The sequence below is a fragment of the Pezoporus occidentalis genome, unplaced genomic scaffold (assembly GCF_034315485.1).
Source record: "Pezoporus occidentalis ecotype Australia unplaced genomic scaffold, CSIRO_AGI_Poc_V1 ctg1, whole genome shotgun sequence".
NCBI lineage: Eukaryota > Metazoa > Chordata > Aves > Psittaciformes > Psittacidae > Pezoporus > Pezoporus occidentalis.
Window position 1 is genome coordinate 13,822,015 of NW_026912778.1, and position 24,511 is coordinate 13,846,525.

Genomic DNA, 24,511 nt, shown 5'->3' on the forward strand with positions numbered 1-24,511 from the left:
TTTGTCCTAAAGTTGTTTCCAGAATAACAATTTGCATTTAAATGTAAACACTGATACCATAAACCTAGTGTATACAAAAGGCACGAGACAGTTAGATTTGTGTAGCTGAAACTTCCCTAACTTTGAAAGTTGATAATGCATCTTTTGTTCTCTGGCTGTTAAATTCTGATCCTAAGCAAGCTGCCAGCTTCTAACTCAATTGAAGGGGGTTCCTACATGCAGCAGCTTGTTTTTTTGGTATTGCAATCAAATGTCTGCTGTCCTGTAAAAGAAATACCACAAGTTATAACCATGTCCTTGACTGTACAAGGTATTAATTAAGTTATGCAGTAAGAAAGGCAGTGTCTTAAAAAACAACAGTGAAAAAGTGAAAAAGAAATCTGAGACAACTATTGATTAATAACAAATGAGGATTTGGAAAGACAGTGGCTCTCTGGAACATGGGTTGGTAAAAAGCCTTTTGGATCGAAGTTAAGTGCCAACATTCATTTCTCGAAGGGGCTAATGGCTCCAAATGGCACAATAAAATCCCCAATTTCTTTCTTGCACTGTCTTGTGCAACTCCAATCAAAATCCCCACCTGGCCACGTTCATTTATGTATTACCCATCTGAACACAGGCTTTTTATCACTCCCCTTCCCAGTGACCCACTGCAGCACTCAATTAACAGAGGACTTTCTTCACACACACCACTACCCCCCCCCCCCCCCCCCCCAACTTTTCCAGCTATTCATAGTTCAGATCTGAGGGACAACGGAGCTCTTGCAATCATGTTTTCCAAAAATACTTCATAAATAGTCCCACTTCACTGGGGTCCCCGTATCTGCAAAAGTTGCTTATCGAATGCTCGAAATAAAAACACAGTCCGCCAAGCCATTAAATTCTTCATAATCAACACTGGTTTGTTTCCAAATCTGTAAAGCCAGTATTGCAAAATCTTGATCTGGAAGTCAACTACTTACAGCAATTTGAATTAACAGTGAGTTTTCACAACCAAGGCAAGAACATGGACTGATATGTAAGGAGGTCACATCTTTCTTGTGCTGAACATTGAAGTAAAACCAGCCATGGAATTTTTACAATTGTAAACTCAGACTCTGTTTTTTAAATTTCCTAATACTCATCATCCTTAACCATTCCAAATCAGTAACTTTAAGTTGAAACACTCTTTATATGGTTCAGGAGTAGTATTATGTTTAGTTTCATGTTTCAAGCAGTGACATGGAGGCAGCTAATCATCTGTCCGTTTGTCTTCTGAGCACATCCACACAGGAGCAGCTGACCAACAGGGCTGATACGTGGAAGAATTCATTTTCCTTCCAACAACAGCTTTTTCTTGAACTGGAACATAACATTAATCACAACATACAGTATTAGAACTGAAGAACACTTTAAGACATTGCAACAAGCCTCATCAAATCAAAGTGGAAAGTGAACAACAGCCATGTGAAAAACCCGCGCTGAAGAGGAACCTGCTAAGACTGTTCACAGTTATGTTATTAATCCACTTCAGGGTGACAGTGATTAAAAACTGACTACACAGCAAGCAGGCACCAGTTTATAAAATTAAGTGAGCTATTGTTGCAGTACTTCCAGATACCAACATCATCAAAAAACAATTCTCCATCAATCGCATTTGTGTAAACTATATCTGGCACTCTCAGTTATCAGTCCCCTCATTAACTGTAAAATATTACAAAATACAAGATATTGAACACAGAATAATGTAATGGTTTGGGTTGGAAGGGAACTTACAGCTCATCCAGTTCCAACCTCCTGCCACAGGCAGGTATACCTTCCACTAGACCAGGTTGCTCAAAGCCCTGTTCAACCATCCAACATATCCTCAGTTAGGACACAAATTCAAATTACTAACACACTGGCAGGAACTGTGAGCTGTATTTTTCATGTCAAAGATTAAATTACTTGGTTTTGTTGTTACTTAAAAATCTTTATTATTCTATTCACTCCTTAGAAACAAATATAACTCAAATACTGACAATAAAGTAATGAAGTTAAAAGCAAAGTAGTTACTTCTACTTTTAAGGGCTCTCACTCCAGCAACTAAATGTCAGATATATATATAAACACACACATACATACAGTAATCTATCTTTTTTTTACATCTCCATAAAGTCTTTTAAGTGCCACACAGAAATATCTCAAACAGAGCTAAGGGTGCAAACAAACTGACACTTAATCTCATTCCAGAAAAATTATCAGTCCTTAGCTACTGCCCTTTTGAGATGCACATGTATCTGTCTAAGGCAAAACTAACTTCCAGAACCCTCTTTATGTGGCTTTACTTTTACTCTTTGGAACATAAGCTCCTCTGAAGGTTGTCTCTCTAAAAACCTGCATTTCAAAATGGATGCTCACAATAAGAAGTAATAAAAAAATCAGAGTCAAAAATTCCACCCCAAAATCTAGGGGCTGAGGTAATCAGATTGCAAACACAACCCTAATTGTTACTTTCTCAGATGGATAAAAGAAAAAAACAAATCAAAACAACAAACCAAAAAAGAGCATGAGATGTTTATCAAGATAAACAGCTTTAAAAAAAACACTTTGAGCACCTTGGGAACAATCACAGCCTATGTTTGAAACTCAGAATAATCTTAATGACAAAGTCCCAATAAAATGTACACATTCTTGAAAGAAAGATGAACATTTCAAAGTTATTGCTTAACAGGACTTTAGAAAGCAGAACTCTGGCTGGACAAAATTAGTTCTTTAAAACCCATCTCTAAAGCTTTACTTGAGTTGCGATGATATGTAAGATACTAAACTAGCTGAAGCTGAGTAATTTATTCTTCCCAGAAGCCATTCTGCAGAAAGAACTGGTAGAGGCATAGCATCTTACATTTTGAACAAAAGGCTGGAAATGAGATTTTTAGATTCTATTAAAAAAATGTACACAGAGCAGTCAAAATTGCAGAAAATGGCTGTTTCATTCTCTCATCTCTAACTCTTAATTTGACACCTACATTTTCAACACTAACACTTCACACCATCAAGTCTGTAGATGTACCTATATCTGGAACCATCTGCGTCTTCACTCGCCACGTAACACAAAACCAGAATGTAAGGGTCAAGAATTTTTCAGTTTCTCTGATGAATCCAACTGAACTTGTGGGACCTGTTTTGGTAGAAGCTGCAGGCCACCTGCTGCTGTCTGCACACCTACCATTTTTATCACTTGCCTTGACATTGCAATACCATGCCTAATGGATCTAGTAACAATCACTGCAGTTCTCTGATGGTATTCCATGCCTTCCACTTCCCCCAGGAGTGACTGAGAGCAACCTGACAGCTATCACACAGCATGTTCAGGAGCCATGTCATACACAAATGAAGGACATGCACTGGAAACACTTTTTCCAGGATGATTGAAAAGGTGCCTTCAATAGCAGAGATGGAAATGACCTTGCTGGAGCAACTCCTCTGATGTTGGAAAATTGTACATTATTCAGGATGCTGAAATTCTTAGGATTGGAGTCAAATCCTTTATCCAGCTTTAAATATTAAATAGCTGATTTCCACAGGCTTTGGTGGAGTTAAGAAACCTTTGAATATGAAAGTGAATATGATGATCAATTGTGTTCATTCCCTGCAACCCAATTACTAAGGTCTCCTCCTCTCATGTACATAACAGAATGTACTAACTGCTTCTTAAACCATGAAGTCTTTGTTGCAAGATACCAATGCAAGAAATCAAAAAAATCTTAGCTGGTTTTGACAACAGGTGACTCAGGAAGTCATATGGGCACCTTTTGTCTCCAGTAGGCAGCACGTTTTTGCTATTAAAGAGGATTCAGCTTAGTCCTTGGCACAGAAGAACAAGCTGGTAATAGCTTATGTATTCAAATAAATCTTTGTTCCTTCATCACCTGACAGATCTTTACCTGTTTTAGCAGATCAAGCTATGGTTCAGTGTTAAGAACTAACTTCATTTTCGAACTCAGAGTTACAAATATTTACTGGACTGTTTGAAGAGTCACAATTTCATTACCTTTCTAAAGAAGGGAATAATACTTTGGAATATTACCTAAAAGCAAAGGGTATAAAGGTTAAACTAGTTTGCAAACATGACATATCAAGAAATAGGAGATTTAGTTTAAAACTATGAATTCATGTGCTACTAATAATGGTAAAAATAATTAAATTTAAGAAAATAAAATAGGAATTGCTTTAGTAATTTTCTTTTGTGCATTCTTCAAGTGGTAAGGTATCATGGAAGCATATTAAGTACAGAGAATATTAACATACCTTTCCTTACATATTCAAAATGTTTCTTTTTAGGAAAATTAGGTTTCATTTTCCATGGTTAATGCAGGATTGCTCATACCTTTAGAGAAAAAAAAAAAGAAAAAAAGAGGCATTTCCATAGGAAAAGGTCTCATGTCTATTTCAACAAATAATACAGCCTTTAACAAGCCACCTGAATGTCATTCCACTATTACCAAGTCTATTCCTCTCCTGTGTCCATTACACAGCTTTTCACTAGGTGCAACAAGGTGTTATCCTATTCTAGTATAAGCAATTTGTTGCCAAAAGAACTATCAGGCTCAGCCTAAACGATAATTAGCATCTAATGGTACTAGAGTTCTCAGTATCTCTTGGTCAGGTTTAACTGGGAAGGAAACAGCAACTCAATACACAAAACTTCCTACAAACATGGATTTAAAATAAGCTTCATGAATTTTGGTTCATGAATACAAACCAAGTAACTGTGGTCAGTTTTACACTGTATCCTTCAAAAGTAGTTTACTACAAAACAAACCACTGCAGCATAAGATCAATTCCTTACCAACTTTGCCCTTTTCAGCCTTTGCACTGGTTTCAGACCAAGATGGTGTATCTGTGAGAAGGTGGCTCTGGGAATCACACAACGGCTTTGCAGGAAACAGATGGTTCTCACTGTAACACCAATAAAAAGAACATCAGTAAACTGCAGTAATTTTTCATTATCTTACCACACTTTACAAACTGTCATAATCTGTATTTTACCTACTTTACCTTGCTTCTTTTCTGATGAATCACACCACTTTTATCACTACAAACATTACCCTGTAGTTGTCACAGATGCAAGCGTGTGACAGATGCAATCTATAAAGCAACTCCCTAGCACAGAACAGGGGAACATTCCAATTTTTCCCTTGACAGCTATTATATATTAGTACATGTACTTCAGTTCCAAATGCACTTTAACCATATTCTCTCCCACTACAACAAACCTGACACAATAAATAGCAGAGAAAACATCTCCAGACTCTCTTACTTAATACAAGCTATGGATCACTGGGGTAAGATTTAAAGCATCAATAAACAGCTAGCTGAAATGTAATGTATTTCTTTTATGAATAAAAGACTGTTTCTACTATTCCATGATAGTTTCTTAGTTGCATATTGAAGTCTACTCTACTTACCACACTCTTCATTATGTAAGTGTTGCAAAAAAGTTACAATATGAAATACTAAGCTATTATATTAATTTAGTTTAAGAAGCATCTGTGTACTTTTCACACTTTAAAGATGTCATGTCTATGAAGGATAACAACTAAGAAAACGTCCTAGTATCAGGAGAAACAACACGTACATTTAAAAGGCAGCCTCCTGTGCTTTGGCACAAGTTTTTGAAAGGAAGATGGAGTGACGAGGTAGCTGATTGATTTTCCCAACAAGTGATAGGACAGGAAGCAATGGTCTCAAGTTTCACCAGGGGAGGTTTAGATTGGGTATTCAGAAAAATTCCTTCACTGAAAGAGTAGTCAGGCATTGGAACAGGCTGCCCTGGGAAGCGGTGAAATCACCATTCCTGAAGTGTTCAGAAACTGTGTAGGTGAGGCCCTCAGTGACATGGTTTAGTGGCAGACTTGGCAATCCTGGGGTAAAGGTTGGACTGGATAACCTTAAAGATCTCTTCTGACCTAGTTGATTCTATGATTCCAAGTGTTGAGGCCTGTAATTCCCCTATATGAAACCTTTTTAACTAGATAAAAAGCAGAAAGCCTCCCCAAAATCTTGCAAGATAATGCATCCATATCACAGGCAGACCAACAGTCTCCTATGTATGCATAACAGAATGTTAGGCAGGTGTGGAAAACTCAAGTTCTGGGATGCCACTGAACTGAGACAAAGCACATTGGGTGGGTGGGTAAAACATCTTATTTCCATGAATTTAAATATAATTGAGGATTAGTAGAATTACAGCTTAGCTGTTTAATATGTGACTTGTATTTATTCACAGGATACTCTTTGCTTGCTTACCACTTTTAAGTATCTTATAAATGGTTCTGTTTACATGTGCAGAAGTAAAAACAGACTATCAACTATTTGAAATAAGTAACAAAAAGCAGATTACTTTTTGGATGTTGAATTAAGACAACCAGGTGTGGAAGCTTGCTCAGGATCCTGATTAACGAGGCAAGTTGGGAAGGAGCAACCATCCCCTAGACTGAAAAATTCATAATTAGCGTTACATGTACCAAACCCAACCCAAATCCCAAAGAACTTTTTTCTGAAGCAAATATTACTGTACCTTATTCCAAAATACCAACCACCCCCCTAAACCCTGTGCATCCTGATTATTCAACAGTTCTAACAAATGAAGCATTAAAAACTGAGCATACCTTGAAAATATGGGCAGCAACCAGTATTTCTTCTCATCGCCAAACACTTGCCTTAGGTTTTTGCTGAAGCCCAAGCTAAAGCCATTCTTGTCTGTTCTGTGACGAAATATGGGAGCTCTGAATACCTCTTAAAAGAAAAAGAAAAATAATTAAATCTCTGCAGAGTAGCATGTTTCAAGTTTCACACTGGTATTTAGGCAATTGCACTGATGATGCCATTACCCAAGAGGAGAGGCTGTACTGCCCAAATGATTAAGAGAGCTAGTCTGTGCATGAAAGCCGAAGTCAGCGCCACAGTCACTGTGTGTGCAGAGGAAGTCCCATGGCCAAGGAAGGATGGAAGTCTCCTTTACCTTCCTCCATAATCAAGTCAAAGAAGAGCATGTAACTCACTTTTTAAGGTGTGGTATATGAAGAATTCAGCATGTGATTATACCACAGTGTTCAAGAAAGAAAAGCCTAAATGAAGGGTTTATGAAAGAAAGAGTATCGAAAAGAGGAAAAGCTTAACCTACTTTAGTAGTAAGACTAGCTTTTCACACCCTGGGGTATTAAAGTGTTGTGTATTTTTACAGCTACATAAAGAAAGCATTTTACTCACAGACCCAGATTATTCCCCAGACGTCCAACCTAAATGTCTAGAGATGAGCGCTAAACATAGCTTCAAGCGTTGGAAAGTGCCTGAAGCAGAAAACTCATTCACTTTCCACCAAGTGATGGATAGCCATTTAATTCCCTTAACTGGCTATATATATTAAGCAAACCATGTCCTGGTGTCCTGACAGTACAGCTCAAACCATGCTGAAACCATGCAGAAATCATCCTTCTGCAGTAAATCCTTAGCTATGAACTGATGTAAATTATCTTCAACATGTAGTATACATAACTAGTGAGTTACAAGATGTTTTAAAGAAGGGGGAAGAGAAAATAAGAGATACCCTTTTAGATGCCCATGCCAGGCTACGAAAACAGCTCCCTGGATTTAAGAACACTCACACTTAAATCTGCCATGGCTTCATTTCCAAGCTATTGCATGTTCAGGGTTTCACATACTGAGCAATTTCCCAAGGTAAAATAGGAAGAAGAGACAAACAGATTTTTTTGAGTAGCTTTGGTGTAGAGAAAACATGATTTATTACCTGCATGGAATTCAAGGTGTTTTGAAAGTATGAAATGTTGAATTAAATGCAGCTCTAACAATTTTTTTTTTTTTGCACTAAAATGGTAAGACCAGTTTATAAACACAATGCTTAATTATTTATGTTCATTTAAGCATCATTAGTAGAAGTTTTTCTCCACCTATCACTAGATTGAACAATTTTTTTCCGATACTAATTGCTAAGTAGATTATTTGCAGCATACTGAAGAAACCCACAAACCTGGGAGAAATCTTGAAGTAAATAAGCTTTCAAACACATATATCCAAAGTTTTTCATTAATCACCTATATATTAGTAAATCCCAAGAGAACTGGGGGCAAAAATTGAAAAAAATCAATTCACTGGATCACTCTAATTCAGTTTAGATCAACAGAAAAGCATTTAGAGATTTAGAAACTTTAATGAACATTACTGCAGATTGGTATTATTATAGTCCAGGATATAGTGTAGAACAGGCATCCAAATTCTCTGCACCTCCATTTACTAAGATTTGTAACCAGGCAAACATGCACTCAAGTGGTGGGAAATCCCACTTTAATGCTGATACTCAATTAAGTTATATATACTGCCCCATAGCAAAGGCACAGGCTATCTTCTTTGAGGTTTTTCAAAATAAACTTGTAACTCAAGAGTCCTTTCAATTCATCTATAATTATGTGGCAGACAGGACACCCAACTGTATCAAATATAGAAATACTTTCTCAAAGTCTGTTCTTCCATGTTAGATCATTCTCTGACATTGCCTTTTTCCGTTCATTCATGTTGATCAAAACTAATGCCACTAGGGTGACAATCAACCTGCCTTCTGGATTTTTTTCCCCTCTCCTTGCCTCCAGTAGAGGCAAAGTTTTGGGATTAATAAATATGCTTTTCAGAACTTCTGAACAAAAATATAGGTGAATTGAACAGAGGAAGTTTGGTTCTGCAGGGAGCAAGGGTGGGAACAGAGCATGGGTGTCACTGCCCTGACTGCGACATCACATCAGCCGACTCTGCTCTGCGGGGCTGGAAATGCCAAACAAGAAGCACTTTCCATAAGCATGCTTTAGTGAGATGGCATTTATTGCAAAGTGATCTCAACTTTTTTATTTCTTTATTTTACTACTATTATTATTATTATTTAGTTTATTCAGTTACTATTAACAAGCTGTGCATGAGAGGAAATGGGAGGGAGAGGGTAACTTCATTAGTAGCATGGGGCAAGAGGAAGACACAGAATCCTTGAGGAGCACCAGAACGGGGGAGTCAATACTGGACACAGCCTGGTTCAGGCACTTCTAACCAGGATCAAAGGAACCTCTATAGGATTGCCTGCTTTTTCTATTACCCCCATACATATAATATACATTTCTTATTTATTTTCAGCTGTCAAACACAGAAGCATTCAATCTACTTACCTAATGTAGACTTATTCTTGCTGACAAGCCAACAGTGATACCCAAAGAGAGAAGAGAGACTGACAGAAAACATAGCTGCAGCAAAGAACAAAAACATGATGTGGAACTTGGCTTGAGTATCAGGAAGGCCATTCTACAAATAAAACAAACAAACAAGAAAATGCTGTTAGAACTGGGGAAATAGCTGTTTAATTTGATTATTAATAATCCTCTATTCAGTCAAATTAAATTCAGTGCAGACACAAGCATACCACATACAAGAGTCTAAGTAAATGAATTATACACCTTGTATGTACAAATGGCCATAAAACTAAGTTGCTGACAGTATCTAAGTTAAAGAAACAAGCCCCTTCTTGAGAAAGTATAAATACTGACAACAACAATCTGAAATCTGGATCTGAACTTTGAAGTGTCTTTCAGTGAAGAGTAATTTATCTTTTCATCAATTGTCCTGTTTAATTAACCTTTTCAGAAAACTTACATTATAGCATAAATATTGCAAATCTAAGAAGGTAATACCCTAAGTTGTGAACCTAGATAATTATAATTAAAATACTAGAAAATGTCTCTGGAACTTTTGTACAGCATAGCATCAGAGTTAACAAAACCTACTTATAATGTAAATTCCATTGTAAAATGTTGTCCTGGGTTTAGCAGTAGCAGTCATGTTTTCTAAACAATTGCATATTTGTTCTACACAGCTTCAAAATAAGGAAGAAACAAGTGAAAATTCAGAAACTATCATAAGTAGTGGGCTATGATTACTAGATGAACTTTTGTGCCTCCTAGTAGGAGATACTAGATGACAATACAACACCTTGGAATCTTCGACTTCTTGTACAGTGGTAATTTCACATGCTTAAGACAGTATGTAGATTATGGTACTTACTGTCCAAAATTTGATAAAATACTGTAAATCCGTTGCAGCAATGAACAGGCAATACAGTAGCGAGTAAGCCAAGAAGAGAAGAAAAAATTTGTAATTGGAGAATCCTACACAGTTGTTCACCCTGTGATAATAAAATGTAAAAATGTAATATGATGTAATAATAAATATGTGATAATAAAAATGTAAAAATGGAATATAATGGTTATTTTCTCTCCTTTCATCCAACTTAAACTTATTTACTCCAAAAAAGTAATTAACAGCATGTAAACCAAGTTTTACTTCCTATCTCTAGTGCCTCAAGCTACTGAAACTTAGTTAGCGTCAACTCCCAAATTAGTATAGTAATTCTAACCAAAAACTACCACAAAACAAAAACCCCAAAACTTTACCAGGTAAAACCATTTTCAACTGCTTACTAAAACTGAATTTTCATTTACTGCATGAAATCTGTTCCCAGCATGTGACATAAATATGACTGCAGTTATAGTTAACTTTTTAGCTTGTAGGTAAGTTTAAGTATCCATGTCTTACTGTCAGGCATATTGCACATAACTAAGACAGTTACAAGCCAAGAAACTGAATCTCAACTGAATTTTGTGAGAATAAAAGTCGCATTTAATCCATATACCTTCTTTAACTAACTGATACTGCTGTCAGAAAGATCAGCTAATTAAGAGAAGACTACATCCATGAAAGCATTTGTATGTTAAAAAGTAATTCTCAAAACATAAGAATTCATGGTAAGCCTCAACTTTAGCTTTTAGAAGTACAGGAAAAATTATTGCGATTATTCTCTTCTTTAGGGAGTCAGTGATGGTGATGGCAGAATAGGTAATATATGGTAATCAGAAGAGGGTAAAGTCTCAAAATACCAAATAAATTTTCATTGTACACTACCGTCATCCACCCTCAGGATGGATAAGGGGGTTGTTTGGTTTGTTATTGGCTTTACTTCTACAAAACATGCCACCTTAGCCAAACACTAAATTTAGCATTACCATTTAAACATGCAGTGATAGCTAAGCATCTGTATCAACTACAGTTAAGAAGGATGCGCAACAGATTGCTCTAATTAAAAAGACCCACAGGATATTTTCTAAGGTCACCATAATTCTTATTGGAAAGTAAATTTGTAATTCTCCACAGTGAAGTGTTCTTTTTCATTAAACGTGTCAAAGTAAGAAATTCCATGATAAACTGCAAGCAATTCAGATTCCAGGTTTCTCTGATAACTCTATTTTCCTTTCATGGTATTTATTTTAGGACCGTTTTTACTTTATGACACTGTTTAGTGACAAAACAAACATCAAGTGAAATGTTATTCCCCAAAGATGAAATTTCTTGACTCAAAGACAGATTTCTCTCTCGTTGTTTTGTGCTACTGCATATGGTACACACATTAAAATAAACTTTCATAAATTATTTAACTTTATTCAATTTTGAAATAGCTGCAGACTGAGGAGTTCTTACTGGAACAGAAAGAGTTCATCGGAAGATTGGAGAGAAAGTAAACACCAAGGTTTTGTAATTGTACTATTTGAACCTATAATAAAACCTAAGAATGGTGGCTAGATTTGAAGTCTATGATTTCTGAGGAAGAGCAAAACTCATAAATGTACCAACAACTTCCTAAATAATGATGTGCTATTGCAGTAAAACATTCATATAAAAGAACAGTCCAGGTTAACAATTTGGATTACAGGTAACATTCAAAACACTTAATTTTGAAGTACAAATAGAAGAGATACTCTCTCTGTCTCAAGACTAAGTTTACTGAAAGTGCCAAGCAAACAACCTACAAGACACCTAAAGTGATGCAACTTGATTAACAAAAAGCATCACAGAATTACTGAGAAATTCTTTTCAGATGACTCAAAAGACAAAGGAGAGATGTTTCAAATTATTCCTAAGGTGTTCCTAATGCACCTTATTAGTATCAGAGTTCTTATATACAAATTATATTTTTAGTGACACCTCAACCCATTGCATTCCTGCCTGCAGCTCCATCTATATTCAGTACTAGCACAGAAATCACTAATGCTTTTATGTCTGCATCACTTAAACCTTTTAGAGTAGTTAGAGGGCAATTAGCGTTAAATATTTTCATTTATCACAGCACTTCGTTAGTGCAGGGGTGATATCCAAAACAAAGCCTCCAAAAAAGGAGAAGACAGCTAATCTGGGGCTAGGACATGACTACCATCTTACTACCTCTGCCTTCCAAACACTTCATCTTACTTTCTCTATGTTATTTTTACCACAGCCTGTCCTCTCTCCAGAAATCCTTCTCTTAGCAGAGTATTAAAACAGTAGTAATTCCCACTAATGTTTCTGTGGTCTCCCTAAGCATTGCTTAGGTTCCTTCCCCTTCTTTCTTACTCACACCAAAAAAATCCCAACACAAACAGCAAAGAGGACATAATGGTATTTTCAAGGGGGCTAAACATGACCCCTTATACTGATTTGCACTATTACTTTTGTTGGCAAAATAGCCCTGTATTTCCCAGTACAGGATTTGATCAGCATCTGTGTAACATTTCAAACACTCTGTCCCTTCCACAAAGTTATTTTTTTAAGGGAGAGCAAGGAACATGGATGTTTACTCAAACTAGGAAAAATAAAGCAAGATAATACCTCTTTTTCTAGTGCATTTCTGCTACTTGGAGTAAAAAAAGAATTTTCCAACAGTTTTCCATCAAGAAGCATTTACATGTTTTTCAAGTACCTTCTCCACCTCTAGGTTGTTTTTTGTTTGTTTTTTTTTTTTTTGCGGCCATTGCTTTTTAGATTAAAACCAATGAGCAATGTAAATATTCTCTCAAACTGGGCATGTTTATATTGTTTGGATACAAAGAGTGTGCAAACAGGCAAAATAAGCAAATGCTACTGACAGGAAAATTGAGTTTATTTTTCTAGAAGTCTATGCCCTAGTGAAATATCACTTCACTACCCCTTTATACAACACATAAGAGCTCAGTTTATGATTTGTTATTTGATTCAATGGATTTTTATTCTGAAATTGAAGTCTACATGAAGGACATTTGCATGTACTGTCCTAAAGAAGGACAACTAAAAAATCCCAGACAGACCATACATCTTATGAGAAGTGTGTATAACACCGAATAATGATAGTACTGACACTTTTCACTGACACTTTGCCAGGAATAGCCTGACAGCTATTTTTCTTACAGCTTTCTACAGGACAGCAGTGAGAAACCTGAGAAAAGGCAACAGCCCTTTTTCTTGTAAGAAATTTGTTCTACATTCAATGGTTTTACCTGTGTGGGTATTTTTGTTTTGAGGTTGGTTGTTTGTTGGGCTTTTTTTTTTTATTAAGAAGCACACACACTAACAACACTAAGCATCGGCAAGTTTCACACGCTAATATCCCTACAGCAAAAAAAAAACATAGGAAGTAAGTCTACCCTATATTGTTAAGTACTTCTTTCAACTGTATCCACCATACAGCTGCAAAATAAGGGGAGACTCCTAAATCATACTGCGTTACGTCAGAGGCTGTAGTCAGGACCAAGACAAATAGAAGAAGCCCCGCACCCCTACCTCCACCATGACAAATTGATCTGTGAAGGTCAAACCAGCTGCTTTGAACCATCCACCACTGTCAGGAGAGTCTTCTTTTCCGACTGGTTTCATGTGGTAAAGAACTGCCACCTACCACTCAATCCTCTTAACTTGAATTTTACTAAAGAATTATCTTTAAGTATTTTCACGAGATACCTGCCAAACTGATGTAAAATTAATTACACATCCTGTTTACCCACTGGTTCTAAGGGCTGCTGAAAAAGGACAGGAAAACAAAAAGAGGAAGGGTGGGAGGGAGAGAGGAGAAAAAGCAGAAAGAAAACAAAGAACCCATAAAGCTAAAAAGAGCTAACTTGCTGTTTCCAGCAAGGCCACTCAAGCTGTCCTAGGAGCTTCAGTAAGGGGAGTGAGGCACAGCCCTTCCCTTTGGTTTTTAACATTTCATCATTCAGTGCAACTAAGCCACACTAATACTCAGAAGTCCATGAAGATGAAATTCTTAAAAGAAGTTTTCTTAGTGACCAGAATCCTAGATCATCCTAACTGTAAAAACATGGACATACCTAACTCATAGGTCTAAGAAAAATCATAGAATAGTTAGGGTTGGAAAGGACCTTAAGGTTATCTAGTTCCAATCCCCCTGCCATGGGCAGGGACACCTCACACTAAACTATGTCACCCAAGACTTCCTCCAACCTGGCCTTGAACACTGCCAGGGATGGAGCATTCACAACTTCCTTGGGCAATCCATTCCAGTGCCTCACCACCCTCACAGTAAAGAGCTTCTTTCTTATATTTAACCTAAACTTCTTCTGTTTAAGTTTGAACCCATTACCCCTTGTCTTTCCATACCTCACAACCAGGGTAAGAAGACACAGTAAATAACTCCATGTCCCGGGTTCAGCAGTAGCAGTCATTTTTTTTTCCTTCTTAGTAGCTGGTGCAGTGCTGTGTTTTTGACTTTCAGCCTGGGAACAGTGCTGATAACACTGATGTTTTTAGTTGCTGCTCAGTAATGCTTACTCTGACCAAGGACTTCCTGAGCGTCATGCTCTGCCAGGGAGGAGGGGAAGCCAGGAGGAAGCAGAGACAGGACACCTGACCCAAACTAGCCAAAGAGGTGTTCCATACCGCAGCACATCATGCCCAGTATATAAACTGGGGGGCAGTTACCCGGAAGGGCTAGATCGCTGCTTGGGTCAGACTGTGTATCTGTTGGTGGGTGGTGAGCGGTTGTATTCTCTTCCCTTGTTATTTCCCTTATTATTATTGGTGGCAGCAGCAGTAGTGATTTGTGTTATACCTTAGTTACTGGATTGTTCTTATCTCAACCCGTGGGAGTTACATTCTTTCAAATCTCCTCCCCATCCCTCCAGGAGCAGGGGGACGAAGCAGGGGAGTGAGCGAGCAGCTGCGTGGTTCTGAGTTACTGGCTGGGCTTAAACCACGACACTGCAATAGTCCTGAAAGACCAGTAACTTCACATAAGCATCTAACTGCAGGAACAGTGAAGCATCACCTTCATAACAGGCCCCTCAAGAATTTACAAAATCATGAAGAAAAAAAGGAAAGCCAATAGTACACTTACCAAGGGCAATGGTGATCCATTTTCAAAATACATCTTAAAAAACCCCAACAGAATTCAAAGCATAGCAAAAGGCAAGGGAAAAAAAAAAAAAAGTCAGATGCACAGTTACATGTCAGATTTAAATTATTCACATACAGACTAAGAACTGCCCATATGTACTACTGGTTACCTAATCTATTTTAAATGGTATCTATTTAAATTCAGATAATATAGTTTACCTAAAAGTAAACTGGAGGTAACCCAAACTCATAACACTTGTTCTGTCAAGAGCGTAGTCATTTAAGAAAACACAGCCTGTAACTTCAACTTCAGGATTTGGTCTTCATTCTGAATAGGTTTTTCAACTGTTGTTTATTCTCTGACAGAGACTTAGAAACTAGGCTAGTTCAATTATTATATACTTAGTGATACAACTAAATCTATTTCCAAGTATACAGTTTGCTTTTCTAGAAATATATACAGACGCACACAAGGTTTTTAAGAACTTACCTTGTATGAAAAAAACCAAACATTTTTTCAATTAATCACCCTCCATGAATAAAACATGCAAAAGAAAATCAGATGTAACTGACTTAAGTGAATTGTGACAAGGTAAGGTAAATCAAGGTATTCTGCAAAATTTATTTACTAATAGCCTTCTGCAAATTACTCACATTTCATAGGATAACACAGGTCATCCTTTTTCTCCACCCTGCTCAGACATGAGAATGCTTTTGTCTTACGACCACATCCCATACAGCACAACCAAGATCCTCCTTCTGCCTCAGCTCAACTACTCTTTCAGTGCCTCAGCTGTTTTGCTAGACAAAAGGAAAGTCATCTCTGCTTCACAACCATGTTGAGAGGTTTGATGCATTATCGGCTGAACAGCTCCTGGAACAGCCTTAAAGCTAAGAATAAATCAATCACTGAGGAAGCCCCTTCTCTAAAGTTAGAAATTTAAATCACTGAGGGCAAGAGTGGAGAACCACACAGACGCTCAAGCTAAATGGACAGAGGTCAGACTGAAGAACAGCCAAAAGAAACATTAAATTAGAAAGCAATTAGACTTCTGGGGAGCATTGCCATGAACTTCCTTTTGTGTTAGACAAACAAAACTTGTATTTTATGACTTCAGTTAGAAATGGGGGATGCTTGGTTGTTTGTTCTTGCTTAAAAAAAAGCAACAAAAAAACAACCAACCAAACAAACAAAAAAAACAACCCTGCAAGTTATCCAATGAAAAACAGGATATTAAGTTTATTACCTCAGATAAGATGCAAGTGACATCATGATTAGATTGAGATGGGTAGTGATATTCAGATTCTAACAAAAGAAGCAAATTTTTGTTTATCAGCTATTTTTGGTTACATTCTTAAGGAAAGTTCTTTATTAATATTCACCATTTTAGCCATTATGTAAAGAATGTATAAGACCATGTAATCGATGCTGGCATCAAGAAAGCCATCAAATGAATTAGAGTAAGTTACAGACTTCCCTAAAAGTAACTAAATAAAAATTAAGTCTGAAAAAATTCTAAGGGGAAAATAAAAAGCTCATATGCCAAAACATTAAACCTGAAAAATCTATGCATAAAGTATAAAGGCTCCGTGTCAAAAAAAAAAAAAAAAAATCCACTAATTCAGAAAAAACATTTGAAGTATTTTCTTACTTGTCGCATACAGAGCAGTGATGGCAACGGTCTGGTTTTACAAGATGGCATCTGTCACAGTATCTGATTGCTAAAGGAAAAAGTTTCAAGATTAGATTTCAATGTACAGTTACACATCTTGATTCCTGAGGTCTGCACAAAGTAAATACTAGCAGCTCAGCCCAGCAGAACCCCCAAGAAAACATTTCAGCATGGTCAGAAACAGTTGCATTCTGTAAGTACTTGCAATGCTGAATCTGTCAGAGTGCACCCAAAAAAGTTCAGTTTTTGCAATCTCTGCTAATCATGCTAATCAAGCTCTTTCTTCCAAACCCCTCAGCTCGGCAAAAAATCCCAATGAATCAACAAAACTCGCACACAAAACCTCTACTAGATGGGAAAACCTTTAAAAACTGTTCAACAATATGGCTATTTTAAGCTATTATTCTAACAGCTTTAATTCACTATATGAGATTATCTCCTGGATTTGTTTAGATAGCCAGCATTTACAAATCTACAGTATCAGAAGGTTAAAATTAACTCTTAGTTTGTCCTTGCAACCAAACAACCAGCAAGTAAAACACCAAGTTTGTTACTGTGATCTATCTAGCTATACATGACATGCAGTGATTTATTTTTTTGTTTTTTTTAAACCTATGAAGAAATAAAATGCAGTTAATGACTGCTACAGCCTCTTCTACAGTTAGTATTACAAGCTATTTGTTAATGTCAGTTTGCAAACATTTAGCAAGGCATTGTCAATCCACTTTAAAATCCTAAACCATATGCAGCAATTTACTTTCCAACAATGTTTCCCCTTAATTAATGTACCTGTATAAAGTTATAATTAAGTTCTTGGGTCACTTTATTTATTTTATAAAGTATGAAAAGCAGATCTTCCCTACAATCCAAACCTTTGGGTTTTTTTATTTAATTAGCTTAGGTAATACATCAAGACACCTGCCTTTAGTGGTCTCCTGAATACCTACTTACCTCCAGACATTGTCCGCGTATAAATAGGAAGATCCTTGGCTGCCCGTCTTAAGACTTCTTGCTGGGATTCACCTCTAGGCTCCCTCTCTAGGGATTCCTTGTCTGAATATGATAGATGAAACTGGAATAATTTTTAAAATTAAAGGTATGTTAGCAAATTCCAAGTTAAGTATCTGCAGAGATGTAAAGAGAAGCAAATATTCATTTCATAATGATGAGTTTGCAGCACATATAAGGTACTAAAGCGAATAACCCAGTGTTCTTAAGACCCCTAATTTAGTTTATGACAACTAAAGACAAAATTAGAATTGCTTCTGATTTGGTATTGATGCAATGCTGAATGTTTCCAGAAGTAATAAGCATCACTGTTCAAGAAGAGGCTCAAGTGCTTACCATTCCTTTGAAAGGTGAGTTAATTTACTTCCGTAATACTAAATATTACATAGTTAATATAAGCTAGGTACCAGTCTTTAACTGAAAGAAAATACACTACTAGTAATAGCAGAAAACATAGCTTTAATTTATCTTCTGGTGTGTCCTATTGTCCTTTTTATTCTTTGCCACTGGAGACTTGCTGTTCTCTTCACCAGCTGTTAGAATGTGTTTTTACTTCAGAGACTGGCTGACAGAAGGAAGAGATGGGTATCCTGTATGACAGAATAACCACTTAACATCTTCTTGCATAGAAGGACAACTTACATTGCTGCCAAAAATGGCCACAACAAACATTGCTCTAATAAAAACTGAGAGCGTAAAATTACTGAAAGAGATGCACAATATACATGACACCGTCCAAATTTCCTACGCTCTTAAGTCCTCTGCAACACAGCAACATAGTCAGCTTTCGCTATAGCTTCAAGAAATGGGAGATGCCAAACTTTCTCTACCAGAGAAACAGGATACAAAATCACCACTGAAAAAACTACCACTTTTCCTCCCAAATATGGATGTGTCTAACCTGTACTAGAAAGAGAAGACCTCTGCATAGCATTTATGTCTACAGAAAGTCTAATCATTGTAATATTTTTCCTCCCCTAAATTGAAGTGATGCATGCAAAACTAAGAAAGCAGACAAACATACAGTTAGCAGCCTGTTCTCCCCTACACAGAGAAGGCACCACTTTACCTTCCTAACAAGGCTCACAATCTTCCAGCAGAAGCTGGAGCTTCTCTATTTAGCATCAGTTTCTCAAGACACCTTTTGTTTTTTTCCCTAGGAAGAACACACTCTTGCTAACACCTGAATTTATATTGGGATACATAGGATTTCTCACTGCAGAAACTCGAGTCAGAATACTTTATTTTTGCAATGCGTCCTGTTTGATGTACATGGAGCTATTGTACCATCACTTTGTATTGGTTCTCAGAGTTGTCCTAAGTCTACAAAACCTTCCTGCCTGGGAAACCACCTTCTCTCCCACCTTCATACAATGATTGTATACAGCTAGTGAGCCATACAGGTACAGAATGGCACACACTAAAGTGAAGTCCCTCAAAGTCTCCCTAAGAGAAACTGCAGCTGGAACTTTGGAGGTTTTCATATGTGTATGAAGTTGAAATAAGCTTGAAAAGAAATGTACAGGCTGCATGGTTTGCATCACCCGCAGTATCCATTAAAAGAAAACATAAAATCTGTGTTTTCAGCCTTCAAACAAGTATTTGCTATAGTTGGTACAGCAGTTCATTTACAGACTTCTGCTCTACTACATCAGGAAAAAGACACGGAACAACAAGGATGTCACTTATTGCCAGCAACATTGTGTAAATTCAAAGAACACAGAAACACCATACACTGCTTTCTATTACCCAACTTCAATATTAAAATATCCCATTTTAAGTTCTCCAGTAGCATTGTATGACAGCTTTGAAATCCACTGTAATTACTAAGGATTTGTCAAAATGTTTTGGAAGTCTTTTACTGGCATCAACCCAGTGATTTGAAAACCCTTCTAATTATCACTACACTCACCATATACATACACATACTTTGCTGCAATTACCAAATGAAATGGGTTCTTAATTTATTTCACTCCTCTCTGCCCCAAGCTGTAGTAAAGACTGCAGTGTGAAATTCAAGGAAGATGCCAATTACTTTGAATTATCTACTTGTTTCCACAATTATGTATTTTATTAGTGAATAAAAACTATTCAGAAAAGAACTTCCACACAACAGACAGCAGAAATCACAAGCTATTTATTTTGTGTTGGTGTAGTAGTTATAGAAACTGCAGTTGCAAGTCCATGCCAAAATAAGCACTGGCTTTGTGGGTATTTCAAAATCCAGACTAGCCACAGAATGACGATTCTTGACCTCAGAGGTTGTCTGACAATGCACCTACTGAGGACTGTGGGGTATCTGTACAAAGACAGGACGGAAAAGGCTAAAAAGGTGTGCTGGTTGTACCAAGCTACATGGGGAGGATTTTCATCAAGGTTATTGACAGTTTTGGGTTTGGTGTTTTTTTTTTTTTTTTTTTGTTTTTTTTTTTTTGTTTTGTTTTTGTTTGTTTTTTATGTTAGAAAGAACATGAAATTAATTTAAAAAGCCAATACAGTACTAACAGCAATTATCTTGAGGCTACATTATGTTAAACTCAGTTTTGTGTATTAATATACTCCAAGACAACTTGATCCTCCTTCTTTAACACTTCTAAACTAGCTGGACTTCGACTTGGGGTATGGGTTTACTCAGACCTCTTTTCCATGCAGCTGTTCTACACTAGCTCCTCTTCCTGCCTAGCCAGCTGTGACTTCCCAGCATTAGCTTACCTGTTTGTGTGCTCATGTCACAACCCTCAAATTCCTTCGTACCAAAACAGATGGGGAAAAAGTTCTAACTCAGAAGACAACAGACAGATGCTGACAGGTAATATGCCTTAAACACAGAGAAATCAATTTTGTGCCCCATGCAAAGATTTAAGCTGCTAGTTTGAGCAACTCTGATTTTTCAAGTGGAGAGCTTTTTTCTTCTTAGTATCATAAATACAATGTAATTTTACAAAGCAATTCAAAAACCTTTAAAACTTAGAGAAGGTGTGATTTTTTTTTTTGTCTTGGTCATTACGCTGTTTGCAATACGACTTACTGCCATTGAGCAGCTCTAACGACCATCTGTATTTTCTACAGCATAAAACTACATGAGATCAGAGCCTAAGATATTCAAAAACTACTAAATCAGGCATTTGAGCAGGCTACTTCAGAAACAAAAGTGAAGTTTATCTTACTTCTTTTGAAGGATTCATTGGTAGCGTAAAGATTGTTTTCCAATATGACCAGACGAACAGCATGAAAAATATGTGGTAAGCAACCAGGCACACAACTAAAACCAAAAAGGAACAGAATTAATACAAACAGACCAGTGATACTATAGTACTTACAAATGGCTGCTATATATATCACAGATAGTGACTCTAACAGATGTAAATAGAGCCTCTGCAAAAGCTTAACAACAAAAATACTGCACTGCAACTTTACATGAGACAAACAGACACTTTGTGGGGAAAGTCATGATACAGGCTACATACATTACAAAAGTTCGAGGGGAACAGTTAATAGCCTATGGGAGCTCCATAATTATTTAGCAAGCATTTATGCATTTGTTAAATCCTACTTAACTGATGTACCTCTTTTTTAGTTTTATAAAACATGTATAGGTACATCTAGCCATGCAAAAGAAAAAAAAAACAAACCAAAACCCTCAAATCCCACAAAAGGAAGTACAGCTACCTAAACAATGACCTCAGCAAAGGGAGTCTTCGAGTGGCTATGCATATGATACCTGAGCAGTAACTATAACCAGTTATCCTGTTTTTCTAGATTTTTAGGAGGGAGCAGGGTGGTTTTAAAAAACTTGCAGGTTCTTTAAATTGAAACATTCACTCACTACTTGACATTCTTCATAGCCAGTGATTTATTCTTTGATTTTTTTAATAGATGCCACTCAACACCTACCATAATGAGTTGTTTTACTAGAATACAGAAGGTAACATCTTTTCCAAAGAGCCTGCCATGGATGGATAGGTGTTTCCATTTAAAATCTCTCACTGTACCAAGCAAGTCATTACAGTAAACCCAATACTTGTATCCCATGATAAACTTGCTCTAGCACACAAGAAAGATTATTTAGTTGGATTTTTTTTCTACTCAGGCAGAGAAGCAGCAAATAGAGGACAGCTAGGTCAGCAACAGTCAAAAATACTATTTCTCTGCTGTACAGATGAACTCAGATCGTAGACAGCTCAAGGTTATAGGTGGCTATGTGGTCAAATAGCCTTTATACAACTTGTATAAATTCATCATAAAAAAAAAAAAATCATAAAGGGAAAGTTGTGTACTTTCACTACACAATCTGAAATACTGCCCTTGTATGGTTAGCCCATGTTTTCACATACATAATGATATTCAGTGCTAGAGAACTTTCTGTAACACATGTATGATAAGGTGTATAAATGCAGGAAGGGTAGGTCAGTATGTTCTTGGGTTTTGTAATTTTGTCTCAAAAGTAACACTGAATAAATGTTTCTGGTGTTGAAGTTTGTTTACTCAAAAAAAAGCAGAAACACAGTAAATATTTATTCTTATTCACTAGGCAGTTAAAAAATAATACACAAAAGCTAACAGAATATGGAGCAACCCTGCAGAGAGCTTTTGGGATGACAGGGGAAAAGAGCCATATGCCATGTCTATAAACTGAAAAAAAAAAAAAAATCTCATCGATATAAGTAGGCAATGGAACTGGACTCCTCATCTAGCATAACACATTAATTGACCATCTGGTTATTGCACAAGCATCTGGCAGGAACAGTCTGTGTTTTTACCAAAACATTTCTATCAACTAAAAAAACCCACCCTGATTTATTCAAACTAGATCAGTATTTTTTTAAACAACAGTATATTCATGGCACTGAGAGAAAGGTAGGGCAAGTTACATCAGTTCTGTTCCCTATGCATTTGCTAATCTGCATCAATATTTTATTGTTGTGAGAATAATGGTAACTGATAAGAAAATTCCTCTTCATACACTAAAAAACTCAGACTGCGGGAGGAAGACAAAATTTTAGCCTGAAGACATTACCCCGTGTTTCCCCTTTAAAGTCTGCACAAGATCTAAGCTCTTCTTGTTCACTCCTGCACCTCAGTTCTCCGACTTGGTCCAGGTCCTGATCAATCACTTCTCCCAGATTACCTATCTACCAGTTTCCCTGCACCACAGTGACCCTGGCCCACCAGCTGCTCCAATGGGTCTTTTAATTAGTAAATACTTAGAAGTGAGGGAGTCACCAATGACACAGTAAAACGTGCTGGAATTACGCAAATGTAAAATGCATACAGTTTGCCTCTTAAGTCCCAACTCTTTCCTGCAAAACCTTCATAGCAACACACTTCACATTGCCATTTTGTGCTGTGGTATTAAAACAGCATCTGGAAAAGCAATCTAAACATGCTACATCCTTGGGGTACAAACTCTAATGACAGCTAATCAGGCAGTTTTATTATCTTCTGAAAAAGTTATGCATCTGAAGGCTTGTGTTTCTTCAAAGACAGAAGAAATGCAGAAAAAAATAACCAGCCATTTAAGTATGTTGCACTCTGCACAAACACTGCTCATCTTCAGAAGTCATGGTTTTACAAGAGCTTTACTTGTTCTGAATGAAAAATTTGAAAAACAGAATATAAGGATTATTTTAGCTGACACTTCAGAAAGCCAGTAAGTAGAGTTAAAAGTTCTAATTTTTTTAAAATCTCGATTTGGAATAGCAAAAGCAATATTCAGGAAGAGCAGGATAGAAAGAGAAGCTGAGGAATACAAAAAAGTACACTTACTTGGAACAGGTTAGATCTGTATCTCAATTCTACTAGTAAACTACCCTGATATATGAATTCCACTTATAAACAGCTAATAAAAATCAACTTACCTTTTTCTCCAATATTTGTCATTGTCACTGGAAAATAAGAAAAAAGGACAGAGTAAAAATGGTGTTTAAGTAACAAATGACGTAACTGAGTATTTTAAACGTCTCTTTTTCAACGAAAGTGGGGAGAGCAATCACTAAAACATACAAGCTTAAGGCCACACACTATCCAGCTTTTATGCTGTGTACATTCATGGCAAGAATAGGTAGACAATGCCAACTGCTTATCAGGTTTTTTGGTTCCCATTTTTAGGCCAAGCTCCTGAATACTAGCATCTCCATCTATCTGAAGTTACCCAAGTTTAACCCAAGAAAAGACACCTCTGCAAAACAGTTATTTCTTTAACTGCAGCTGTACAGGCTTTACTGTTTCCATACGTTATGCTCTTGAGGCAGAGGTGTCGGACTCGAGAAGTAGTTTCGCAGCAATACTCAGTGATACCTTAGACCTCCAAGGCATAAAAAACCGAAGCAGACAAAAGCTGCATTTCCGTCAAGAAACTGTGCATACATTACAGGATTTGGGGATAGTAACAGAGGTGCAAGTATGTCAGGCATGGAGTGAAGTACACAGTTATCATGTATCAGTCACGGCATTTATTACAGAGAAGAGATTTTTTTTTTTTTTTAAACCTATATTCCACCTTCAGTCATATTTAAAAAATGGCCTCCCCACAACAGACAACTCAGAGAGATTGGAAACTCCCAAGTGAGCAAAAACGTCATGGTGCTCTTCCCTCTCCATCCAAACCACACATCTGAGCATCC

At 36.9% G+C, this 24,511-nt stretch overlaps 1 protein-coding gene across 2 annotated transcripts in view; it reads right to left on the reverse strand.

The window, feature by feature from the left end:
- Nucleotides 1-704: 704 nt before the first annotated feature.
- Nucleotides 705-24,511, reverse strand: part of ZDHHC2 (zinc finger DHHC-type palmitoyltransferase 2) — a 32,594-nt gene continuing 8,787 nt past the window's right edge. The window contains exons 2-13 of one of the 2 annotated variants that reach the window (XM_062640326.1): nt 23,747-23,773; nt 21,056-21,150; nt 17,832-17,952; nt 16,860-16,929; nt 15,209-15,241; nt 10,078-10,198; nt 9,189-9,321; nt 6,633-6,759; nt 6,365-6,457; nt 4,811-4,920; nt 4,270-4,348; nt 705-1,341 (exon numbers count right to left, since the gene is read on the reverse strand). In XM_062640326.1, coding sequence (XP_062496310.1) covers nt 4,308-4,348; nt 4,811-4,920; nt 6,365-6,457; nt 6,633-6,759; nt 9,189-9,321; nt 10,078-10,198; nt 15,209-15,241; nt 16,860-16,929; nt 17,832-17,952; nt 21,056-21,150; nt 23,747-23,773 — 971 coding nt within the window. In that variant the 3' untranslated portion in view covers nt 705-1,341; nt 4,270-4,307. Of the gene's footprint in view, nt 1,342-3,763; nt 3,906-4,269; nt 4,349-4,810; nt 4,921-6,364; nt 6,458-6,632; nt 6,760-9,188; nt 9,322-10,077; nt 10,199-15,208; nt 15,242-16,859; nt 16,930-17,831; nt 17,953-21,055; nt 21,151-23,746; nt 23,774-24,511 lie in introns of those variants that run through there. The other variant, XM_062640405.1, reaches the window with a different exon arrangement.